The sequence below is a fragment of the Bos indicus genome, chromosome 14 (genome assembly GCF_029378745.1).
Source record: "Bos indicus isolate NIAB-ARS_2022 breed Sahiwal x Tharparkar chromosome 14, NIAB-ARS_B.indTharparkar_mat_pri_1.0, whole genome shotgun sequence".
Classification (NCBI taxonomy): domain Eukaryota; kingdom Metazoa; phylum Chordata; class Mammalia; order Artiodactyla; family Bovidae; genus Bos; species Bos indicus.
Window position 1 is genome coordinate 76,571,168 of NC_091773.1, and position 12,122 is coordinate 76,583,289.

General features: G+C 37.9%; 1 protein-coding gene across 4 annotated transcripts in view; it reads right to left on the reverse strand.

Annotated features, from left to right (window-relative positions):
- Positions 1-12,122, reverse strand: part of WWP1 (WW domain containing E3 ubiquitin protein ligase 1) — a 136,444-nt gene that overhangs the window by 60,191 nt on the left and 64,131 nt on the right. For 3 of the 4 annotated variants that reach the window (XR_011570676.1, XM_070802949.1, XM_070802951.1), the window contains exons 6-8: positions 8,109-8,246; positions 7,952-8,018; positions 3,624-3,805 (exon numbers count right to left, since the gene is read on the reverse strand). Coding sequence is in view for 3 of the 4 variants with exons in the window: in XM_070802949.1 (XP_070659050.1) it covers positions 3,624-3,805; positions 7,952-8,018; positions 8,109-8,246 (387 nt within the window). In the remaining variant the exon portion in view is untranslated. The remainder of the gene's footprint in view (positions 1-3,623; positions 3,806-7,951; positions 8,019-8,108; positions 8,247-12,122) is intronic. The other variant, XM_070802950.1, reaches the window with a different exon arrangement.

Genomic DNA, 12,122 nt, shown 5'->3' on the forward strand with positions numbered 1-12,122 from the left:
TTCTTAAGACTCAAAAGAACAGGTTGGGGTGAGGGAAAACGCCCTCCCCTCCAAAGCCCTCATGTACAATACTGTCTTTGGTGAAAAGAAATCATTTATCTGCAGTTCCAGGACCACAACCCCTCATCTGAAACTCTTAGGGCCAAGTGTGTTTCAGAATTCATAACTGTGGAATGTAGAAAGGTAGTATGGCACATATATTATCTATTACACTAATATCAAGTCAGACTGGGGGCTAGACACTGTAGCTAAACACAGTATCATTTCTGGAGTGAAACAGGATACTCATACTAAGCAGAAAAAAATTATAAATACCTTCAAGTTAGTCCTAGTCATTTTGCTATCGAGTGAGTTTACCAAAAAACTTTTGGTTTTAAGGATTTTAGGATTTTGGAATCACAGGTAATGGATTAAAAACATGTAATATGTTACACACACAATATGCACACTCCACTCCATCACCACTCTAACAATGAAAACTGATTTTTAAAGTTCTTGACTACAGAAAAAAGAATCCTATTTTTACACCAACACCTTAAAGAAGACTACCCCTTGAAAAATATACCTGAATTCATCTTCCTACTGAGGGATGACAGATCATACAGAAGACACTGATAAAGTGGTTTCTACCAACAGAGTAGATTCCAGAAGCCTTTCTAAACCAGCCAATGGAATGAGGGCAGTTGGATTGTTTTGTCATGTGTCAAAGAACATGCAAACAATCACTAAGTTGACTGGGGGAATATTATTTGAAGTTTATCAAAGGTGTAAAAGATGAACAACCCAACACTGAGACACTACAGATATCACACACATCTAAATGAACAGGAGAGCGGGGAGGAGAGGACCACCGAGGTGGGTGTCAGGGACAGCTCCTCCACCAGCTGGGATCTCTGGGCCTCAGTTCCTTCAGGAGAAAAACACTAGTGCCTATTTTCAGAGAGTTAACCTGAGAGCTGTATTGATCGGTGGGTATATGGTGTTTGCAACACGTGTAGCACAGATATTAGCTGTTATTCTGATCGTCTTAGGCTTCCTTGCAATTATGGAGAATGTCATGGGAATTATTTACAATGGCGCCTTCATTTCTAGTTCCTTGTGTGTGTTTTGCTTTCAACTTGAAATTTCAGGCAAGGATAAGACAAGAATGTGGAAGGCAAATCTGTTCCCAACAGAAGCAGTCTGTAAGTACAAAATTAGAAGCAGAATATAAACTGGAGATTCTACAATGAGAGGGAACTCAGAAAGTTCTCTCTTTTGCAACAACATCTGAATAAGCCCACAAGCCCAAACATGCAACTATCTAGTGGTCAATAGATACTTTGCCCAATCTATTCTAACAGCTAAATATTTTAGGAAGAAGAGCTAAATCTCCAAATTTCATACATTTTTAACTGGAAAGGTGATGACAAGTATGAAATAGAATGACTGTATAAGCCTTTCTAAAATGAGCATTCAAATTTCTTATACTTCTCATGAAAAAAGAATAGACTCAGTAATTGGTCCTGATGTCTAATTACTTACAGAAATAACGGAATTGGATCTACCACTCTAATGAATCTAATGATAATCCCATATAACAAATCAAGTCTGGTCACATAAGGGTATTTTTATTTTTACAACCTCTTCAGAGCGTTCTCAAGGGAGTTACAATACTTACAATCTAAATTTCCTTATGGGTGGATACCTAGTTTGTGTGTCATTTTTGGTATGAGTAAATACAGGTAACTATTTGATAATCTACAGATCTATAGGTCAAATGCCCTGGATTTATGTTTTATTATTAAGAACTCTAGTACTAATATAAACCTTTTTTCTATGGGTGATTATTTGGTGGTAACCCATATACATGGGAGAAGGCAATGGCACCCCACTCCAGTACTCTTGCCTGGAAAGTCCCATAGACGGAGGACCCTGGTGGGCCGCAGTCCATGGGGTCGCTAAGAGTCGGACACGACTGAGCGACTTCACTTTCACTTTTCACTTTCATGCATTGGAGAAGGAAATGGCAACCCACTCCAGTATTCTCGCCTGGAGAATCCCAGGGACGGGGGAGCCTGGTGGGCTGCCGTCTATGGGGTTGCACAGAGTCGGACATGACTGAAGCAACTTAGCAGCAGCAGCAGCAGTATATACATGGGTGGTCCTTCCCACACTTATTTTCTCAGACTATTTTTTAAAACTATAAATTTAACTTAGGACCCATAATATAAGCAGAGTTCTATGAAACTCACTACTGTATTTACTCTCTTGGAATTAGCAAGGATACTGATCACATTATGATGCTTTTTCATACAGATCCATAAGATAGAACATCAGGCATAAAAGCTGGTGTTCATATTTTTTGTTTTGGGAGGGGCTTTTTGGCTGCACCTTGAAGCTTGTGGGATCTTAGTCCCCTAAATAATTAAACCTCAGCCTGGCTCTGGCAGTGAATGTGTTGAATCCTAACCACTGGACCACCAGGGAATTCCCAATGGGAATTGTTTTAACTGGTCTGTTTTTAATTTGTTCCTTTATCCCTTTGCTAATAAATCTGAGACAAACGTTCTGACTAGAAAGCATACCAGAATCAGAAAACAAATGATCCTGTTCACTCATTTCAGCCTGGTAATCTGTGTTTATTTTCTCTCATTTTCCAGACACCTTAAATTAATAATGAAAGCATCAACTTATTGTGAGGACTTAGGATGTTTAAGCCTATCTTTTTTATAAAAAAAGAGGAGCATTAATAAATTACATTTTCAGAAAACCATGTCAGTTCCCACATTTACAAAAACTCACAACATGCACACAGTAAATATTTCCCCAACCTTCAGTATAAATATACAACAGTCTTCTCTACAAACCCATCCCCATCTATTTTCATATAATTACTTCTTTACATGTTTCTACTTTTGAATAATCCCATAAATAGATGAGGGAAAGAATACAGGCTCTGGGATCGAAAGACAGGATGCCAATTCTAGCCTCAAGACATACACTAGTAATCTTATGATGTTTGCGTTTCAAGAAATTCAACTGAAAGAGTTAATTTATAAAGATCGAACAAAAAATGATGTATGACTATTACAGCTGAATCCACTGAAAAACAGGATTACAGAAAAAATTCTTCCATAGACAGTCCTTCTATAATCGTAGAACACTTCTCCTTAGAAAATATAAAACTTTCAGAGTGCTGTATCACCTCACAATACATTTTTTTACTAAGTTACATGCCAAGCAGTAAATATCTGTCTGGCAAAAGAGAAGCATTTAACCAAAATGGTTAAAGGAATCATTCATCACTAACAACAAATCAATGAATTCCCTAAAGTGCTTTTAGAAATACATTCTACATTATAAATAGTATTTTTTTTTTGTAGCATAAAGCCTAAGATTGACTATCATGCAAGTACTTGTACTTGCATAGTGAAATGTGCTATTATAATGTACTTTTGGAATATCTTCCTAAATAATCTAGGAAAATCAAATTATGAAAAAAAAAATTCAGGTGGTGTAATCTTCAAACTCCTTTTATAAAACTGAAGATTAAGAAAGACTGTACAATAAGGAAAGTATATGTACAGATACATAAAATTTGGTTTTCATTTAAATAATGTGTCATAAGTAACCGTGCTTACCAGTGTCATTGGCAGGCTCAGATGTGAGTGGTTTTGGAGCTGGTGTGTTTTTGGGTCTGGCAGCAACCTGAGATGGAGATGGTGTGTTGTCCCCATTAACTACATATGAACAGCATGAGTTTTGTACTACAGTGTTTGTAGGTACACAATTATCTATCCCGTTAGTATCTTCAGCAGCCAATCTCCAAAAAAACAAACAAAAAAGATATCTTACTTCAAGGAATTAAAAACAATCATATAACTTTTCATCAGAAGTTAAGCAAAATGACAGGTATAAAGAGTAATGAACAAGAGATATCTTGATTATGTTTTTAAAACATTTTATTTTTTACATTTTATTACATACTTAAAAGTTTAAATTGGAGAAGGCAATGGCACCCCACTCCAGTACTCTTGCCTGGTAAATCCCATGGACGGAGGAGCCTGGTGGGCTGCAGCCCAGGTGTCTCGAAGAGTCGGGCACGACTGAGTGACTTCCCTTCACTTTTCACTTTCATGCATTGGAGAAGGAAATGGCAACCCACTCCAGTGTTCTTGCCTGGAAAATCCCAGGGACAGGGGAGCCTGGTAGGCTGCAGTCCATGAGGTCACTAAGAGTCGGACATGACTGAGCCACTTCACTTTCACTTTTCACTTTCATGCACTGGAGAAGGAAATGGCAACCCACTCCAGTGTTCTTGCCTGGAGGATCCCAGGGACGGGGGAGCCTGGTGGGCTGCCGTCTATGGGGTCACACAGAGTCGGACACAACTGAAGTGACTTAGCAGCAGCAGCACAAGTTTAAATTACTTTCAGTTCTAAGTGTATCCACACAGTAAACGTATATTGAGATATATAATCATACTGTCAAAAGTACCTCAAAGCAATGATCAAATTGTATATTTTAAATATTTAAGTTTAAGAATATTAGATTTATTTTTAAAATGTCTGGAAATATTTTCAAAAAGGTCATGAAACTTATAAAAATCAATTCCAAACTGTTGAGTACTGAAAAGACCAAAAACGTCTTACGATATTGATCACAAGCTATTACCAGCACTAAAATAATGAGTACATGATCTGCTGCTGCTGCTGCTAAGTTGCTTTAGTCGTGTCCAACTCTGTGCGACCCCATAGACGGCAGCCCACCAGGCTCCCCCGTCTCTGGGATTCTCCAGGCAGGAACACTGGAGTGGGTTGCCATTTCCTTCTCCAATACATGAAAGTGAAAAGTGAAAGTGAAGTCACTCAGTCGTGTCCAACTCTCAGCGACCCCATGGACTACAGCCCACCAGGCTTCTCCGTCTATGGGACTTTCCAGGCAAGAGTACTGGAGTGGGGTGCCACTGCCTTCTCCACATGATCATCAGAGAAAGCTAAATATTATATTCCAGAGTTAGAAGAATTTACAGTGTATTCATTACTGGAAATAAATAAATATGTCTACAATTACAAAATCAAGCATTTTAAATCTTATTGGCATAGAGTTAGGCAGTATCACATAAGTAACCAGGAGAACCTTCCCAAATACACTGGTAACCCTATATGTCTTCTCCACAGAGCAGCCTTAATTTTTTTTTCTTAATTTAAAAAAATAAATAAATCAGAGCACATCTCAGTCCTGCCCCACCTCATCTATCTCTCTGATCTATTTCTCTCCAAGCTGTTCCTTGCCTACCTTGCAATAGATATATTAGTATATCAATTTTATACGAAAATCATGCCAAAGAGTCTTCAAATGTTTATTACAAACTATTAGATACAGGGAGTAAAATTATAATGACTTACAAGATTATCAAAGAAAGGTTAAATATATTCTAGAGTTAGAAGAATCTGCAGAGCAAAAGGGCTTCTCCAATGGCTCAGTGGTAAAGAATCTGCCTGCAATGCAGGAGATATAACAGACATGGTTTTGATCCCTGCGTTGGCAAGATTCCCTGGAGGAGGAAACAGCAACCCACTCCAGTACTCTTGTCTGAAAAATCCCATGGGCAGGGGAGTCTGGTGGGCTACAGTTTACAGGGTCACAAAGAGTCAGACAGGACTGAGCACACACGAGCACGCACACAGAACAAAAACTAACTAGAAAGAATCAGTGTCCTTGTTCTACTTGCTATTTCCTCTGGAATGTTCTTCTCTCAAATCTCTGTATGGATGGCACATTTTTGGCCTTTTAATTGTAGCTTGAATGGCACTTCCACAGAGATGATTCCGTGACATTTCTCTTTATAAAGGGTTCCTTTACATTCCTGTCACCTTGTCCTGTGTTTCGATGACTTCATAGATCTTATCACTATCTCCAATTAGCTAATTTCTTTCCCCACTTGTCTACTATCTACCTCTATCCTGCCAGAATGAAAATTCCACAGGAACAGGACTAGTGTTCTTAGTGCTTGGACTAGTGCCTGGCACCAAACAGGCACTCAGTAAGCACCTGGACAAATTAACAACACTTTTCCTTGTCACCCACATATTTGGAATAAGATGTGTTCAGGAATTTGGGGCAGGTAAAGCTTTGAAAGGGCTTCCCAGGGGGCACAGGTGGTAAAGAACCTGCCTGCCCATGAAAGAGACCTAAAAGACTTGGGTTCGATCCCTGGGTCAGGAAGATCTCCTGGAAAGAGGGTATGGCAACCCACTCCAGTATTCTTGCCTAGAGAATCCCCATGGACAGAGGAGGCAGGCAGGCTACAGTCCATAGCACACAGAGTCAGACACAACTGAACCAACTTAGCAGGCACACAAAGCTTTGAAATTTCTCTCAAGTGAATCTACTTTGTACACCCTTCCCTAAGCCACTCAGCAAGGATCAGTGACCTGGGAGACATAGTAAAAGAATGCAACTCAAGTTTTCCTGGTGCTGTAGAACTAATCTTTAATTCAAAATGTATTGCTATGTAATAGGTAACATTAATCTTTAGGTTTGTAGTGATTCAGGCTCCTTTAACCATCTAAAATTTCATTTCAAAAATTATAATTTTTGATACATATATATATATATATACACACACACACACACACACACACATACACATACACACTAGAGCATTTTAATCTACCTAATTGCTGTATCCTTTCAGTTTGATTCCCGGGTCGGGAAGACCCACTGGAGAAGGCATAGGCTACCCACGCCAGTATTCTTGGGCTTCCCTTGTGGCTCAGCTGGTAAAGAATCCACCTGCAATGTGGGAGACCTGAGTTCGATCCTTGGGTTGGGAAGATCCCCTGGAGCAAGGAAAAGGCTACCCAGTCCAGTATTGTGGCCTATAGAATCCCATGGACTGTATAGTCCATGGGGCCGCAAAGAGTCGGACATGACTGAATGACTTTTCACTTTTGAATTTTCTCTATGTGAATAATCATGTGGATACTAAATAAATACATTTATTTAAGCCAAATATGTATTCAGAAGACATACTGATCTGTTCAAAGGCTCTGTGAAGATCATTTAACAGCAATTTAGTAGCAATATCAGTAACTGTAGATTTATATAAAAGTCACACTTTGTCTCATATACCAGCATGATTTTTCAAATGTATTTCACAGCAATGTACTTTCACATATTCATTCCATTATAATTGATCTATTACATGCTTTTATTCTAATTCAAATTATTTCAAACAGAAAGTCTCTATTAACTGTCATCAAATGTGAATCTATGGGAGTTGCTGAGATGGCAGGGTGACCTCTAAGAAGAGACCACAATTAGTGCAATATCTATCTTCTAGTGGTTACAGATCAGTAACAGTAATCAGGAGGCCGCCAACTCAGACAGCAGTGAGATAACCATTTTTCCACATCACCTGACTCTATTTACTGATAAAATATGCCTAAATACAGATTTTTAAGAGCCATTTCCAATAAAAAATAAAAAAGAATGAAGTTCTGATACTTCCTACAGCATGGATGAATCATATGCTAAGTAAAAGTCAGTGACAGAAGGTCATATATTGTATGACACCGTTTACAAGAAATGGCCAGAAAAGGCAAATTCACTGAGACAGAAGGTGAGTGGCTGGCAGGAGCTGGGAAAAAAGAGGGGTGGAGAGAGAATACCCCTGGGTACAGTGTCTTTTTGAGGGTGAAGACAATGTTCTGAAATGAGACACTGGTGACGGTTACTCAACTCTGCTAAGCTAAAAACCACTGAGATATACACTTTATTCCAATAATATATCTTGTTACAGCTGTGGTTTTTTTTTTAAACCACTTTGATAAGAATTCAACCAAATAATACATTTAGATATAAGCTTTTAAAGTCTATGGCAAACTCTAAACGAAGGTTAGAAACTTCATATATGGGAAATGTGGTGTTACTTTGCCACAAACGCCAAAATAAAACACTCTACCTGGTGGTCGTCCTTGCTGAAGGCTCTCTGTCTTCATGTAAGGCATCACCATTTTGCTGTACTTCTACTGAAGGACAAAAGAGACAGACATTAGGTTTTTTACATACTTCTTGATTTTTTTTTCCCTTCAAATTTTAATAACCCAAAGTTAGCTTACTGGCTGGAGATGAGCTGCCGTTTGTTATATTTTCTTGCTCAATCACCAGTCCATCAAGCACAACTGTTAATTCACCAGTTTGCACGACACCATTCTTGGTTTCCAAGCAAAGTTTTAATTGTTCTTTCACTCTTTCCACTAAGGGAGGGGGGGAAAAGAAAAACTAATTTAAAAGCTTTTGTTATGTACAAAAACATGTTTCAGAAATCAAAACTATATATCAAGAATGACTCTTATTTAGTGCTTGATGGCTACGTGTGAAAGGAATTATTTGTGTTTTTATCTGTAGGCCCTTCTTGGTTCCTCTTACATTTAACAAGATTTTTTTCCCATTTACCAAATATCTAGCACATGTACTTTAATTATCCAAGATAAGACAAACAAAAATCTGGAACCTCTAATCATTACACAGGAATTCTTTGCAAAAAAGTTAAGGACCATGCAATAAAGAAAGCCTTGTAGAAGACCTACCCCAACCATCTTCACCCCCATAAACCACATTTCCATTTAAAATCACAAAATCAACATTAATAAAACAGAAAAACTAGAGGAAATTTTAAAGTACCAAGGAAAAAACCCAACCCTGCAAATGCATAAATTTCAGTTGTATCTAGATTCTAACAAACTGTATCTGAAGAAAGTTATTGACCACCATCCTGTCTCATTCATCTGCAATTTGGGGGCTTAGCTCTCATTCTTAAAATATTTAGCTAAGGAGATTCTTAATAGCCTTTCACTCCATAATGGCCTATGTGTGAAAAGAATCTAGAAAAGAGTGGATAGATGTATATGTCTTCACTTTGCTGTACACCTGAAACTAACAGCACTGCAAATCAACTGTACCTCAGTAACATTTTTTTAAAAAAGCCTTTTGAAATCCCTTTAAAGTGAGTCTCTTGATGGAAAACACTCTTTTTTAAAGAAAATGTATTTATTTTTTATTGAAGGATACTTGCTTTATAGAATTTTGCTTTCTATCAAACCTCAACATGAATCAGCCATAAAGGGAAGTCGCTCAGTCGTGTCCGACTCTTTGCGACCCCATGGACTGTAGCCCACCAGGCTCCTCCATCCATGGGATTCTCCAGGCAAGAGTACTGGAGTGGGTTGCCATTTCCTTCTCCAGGGGGATGTTCCCGACCCAGGGATCGAACCCGGGTCTCTTGCATTGTAGGCAGACGCTTTACCATCTGAGCCACCAAAACCTCACTATTTAACATTAAAAATTATGACTCTCCTTGAATGGAATGATCAACACTTAAATCACTATACTAAATGGTAAAGGTGAACACTCCTCTCTGAAATAAAAATCTTTTACAAAGCAATACCAAAAGCATAAGACAACTTCCAGTTACTACCAAAGACTGAAAGAATAATTCACCACCTGATTAAAGTACACATGCTGAAGATACAAACACTAGTTGAAGTATAGTCTTAAATACACATACAAAACCAGCCATAGGTATACATATATCCCCTCCCTTTTGAACCTCCCTCCCCATCCTACCCTCTTGGTTGATCCAGAGTCCCTGAGTTCCCTGAGTCATACAACAAATTCCCGTTGGCTATCTATTTTACATATGGTAATGTAAGTTTCCACGTTACTCTTTTAATACATTTCACCCTCTCCTCCCCTCTTCCATGTCCATAAATCTATTCTCTATGTCTATTTTTCCACTGTTGCCCTGTAAATAAATTCTTCAGTATCATTTTTCTAGATTCTGTATATAGGTATTAGAATATGATATTTATCTTTCTTTTTCTGACTTACTTCACTCTGTATAATAGAGTCTAGGTTCATCCACCTCATTAGAACTGATTCAAATGCATTCCTTTTTATGGCTGAGTAATATTCCATTGTGTGTATGTACCACAACTTCTTTATCCATTCATCTGTCGATGGACATCTAGATTGCTTCCATGTTCTAGCTAGTGTAAATTGTGCTGCAATGAACAACGGGATACATGTGTCTCTTTCAATTTTGGTTTCCTCAGGGTATATGCCTAGGAGTGGGATCACTGGGTCATTCAGTGATTTTATTCCTAGTTTTCAAGAAAGCTCCATGCTGTTCTCCATAGTGGCTGTATCAATTTACATTCCCACCAACAGTTCAAGAGTGTTCCCTTTTCTCCACACCCTCTCCAGAATTTATTGTTTGTAGAGTTTTTAATGATGGTCATTCTGACTGGTGTGAGGTGATAATTCATTGTAGTTTTGATTTTCATTTCTCTAGTAATGAGCGATGTTGAGCATCTTTTCATGTGTTTGTTAGCCATCTGCATGTCTTCTTTGGAGAAATGTCTGTTTAGGTCTTTTTCCCACTTTTTGATTGGGTTGATTGTTTTTCTGGTATTGAGTTGTATGAGCTGCTTGTATATTTTGGAAATTAATCCTGTCAGTTGTTTCATTGGCCATTATTTTCTCCCATTCTGAGGGTTGTCTTTTCACCTTGCTTATAGTTTCCTTTGCTGTGCAAAAGTTTTTAAGTTTAATCAGGTCCCACTTGTTTACTTTTATTTCCGTTACTCTAGGAGGTGGATCATAAAGAATTTTGCTTTGATTTACATCATTGAGTATTCTGCCTATGTTTTCCTCTAAGAACTTTATAGTTTCTGGTCTTACATTTAGGTCTTTAATCCATTCTCAGTTTATCTTTGTGCATGGTGTTAGGAAGTATTCTAATTTCATTCCTTTACATGTAGCTGTCCAATTTTCCCAGCACCATTTATTGAAGAGGTTATCTCTGCCCCACTGTATATTCTTTCCTCCTTTTGTCTAAAATAAGGTAGCCATAGGTGCATGGGTTTATTTCTGGGCTTTCTATCTTGTTCCATTGGTCTGTATTTCTGTTTTGTGCCAGTACCATACTGTCTTGATGCCTGTAGCTTTCTAATATAATCTGAAGTCAGGAAGGTTGATTCCTTCAGCTCCATTCTTCTATCTCAAGACTACTTTGGCTATTCAGGGTCTTATTGTATTTCGATATGAATTGTGAAATTTTTTGTTCTAGTTTTGGGGAAAATGCCATTGGTAATTTGATAGAGATTGTATCAAATCTGTAGATTAAATTTGGTACTACAGTATTTTCACAGTATTGATTCTTCCTACCCAGGAACATGGAAAATCTCTCCATCTGTTTATGTCACCTTTGACTTTTCCTCTTTCTGATTTTTCAGAAATGCTAGTGATTTCTGTGCATTGATTTTCTATTCTGCAACTTTCCTAAATTCACTGATTAGCTCTAGTAATTTTCTAATACTATCTTTAGGGTTTTCTATGTACAGCATCATGCCATCTGTAAACAGTGAGAGATTTACTTCTTTTCTGATCTGGATTCCTTTTATTTCCTTTTCTTCTCTGACTGCTGTAGCTAGGACTTCCAGAACTACGTTGAATCATAATGACAAAAGTGGACGCCCTTGTCTTGTTCCTGATCTTAGGGGGAAATGCTTTCATTTCTTCACCATTGAGAATAATGCTTGCTATAGGCTTATCATATACGGCCTTTACTATGTTGAGGTAGATTCTTTCTATGCCCATTTTTTGAAGAGTTTCAATCATAAATGGATGCTGAATTTTGTCACAGGCTTTTTCTGCATCTATTGAGATTATCATATGGTTTTTATCTTTCAATTTGTTAATATGGTGTATCACACTGATTGATTTGCATATATTGAAGAATCCTTGCATCCCTGGAATAAACCCAATTTGACCATTGTGTAATGAGCTATTTGACGTGTTGCTGAATTCTGTTTGCTAAAATTTTGTTGATGATTTTTGCATCTATGTTCATCAGTAATGCTGCCTATAGTTTTTTGTGTTGTCTTTGTCTGGTTTTGGTATCAGGGTGATGGTGGCCTCATAAAATGAGTTCGGAAGTGTTCCTTTCTCTGCAATTTTCCGAAAGAGTTTTAGAAGGATAGGAATTAGCTCTTCTTTAAATGTTTGATAGAATTCTCCTGTGAAGCCATCTGGTCCTGGGCTTTTGTTTTTTGGGGAGATTTTTGATCACA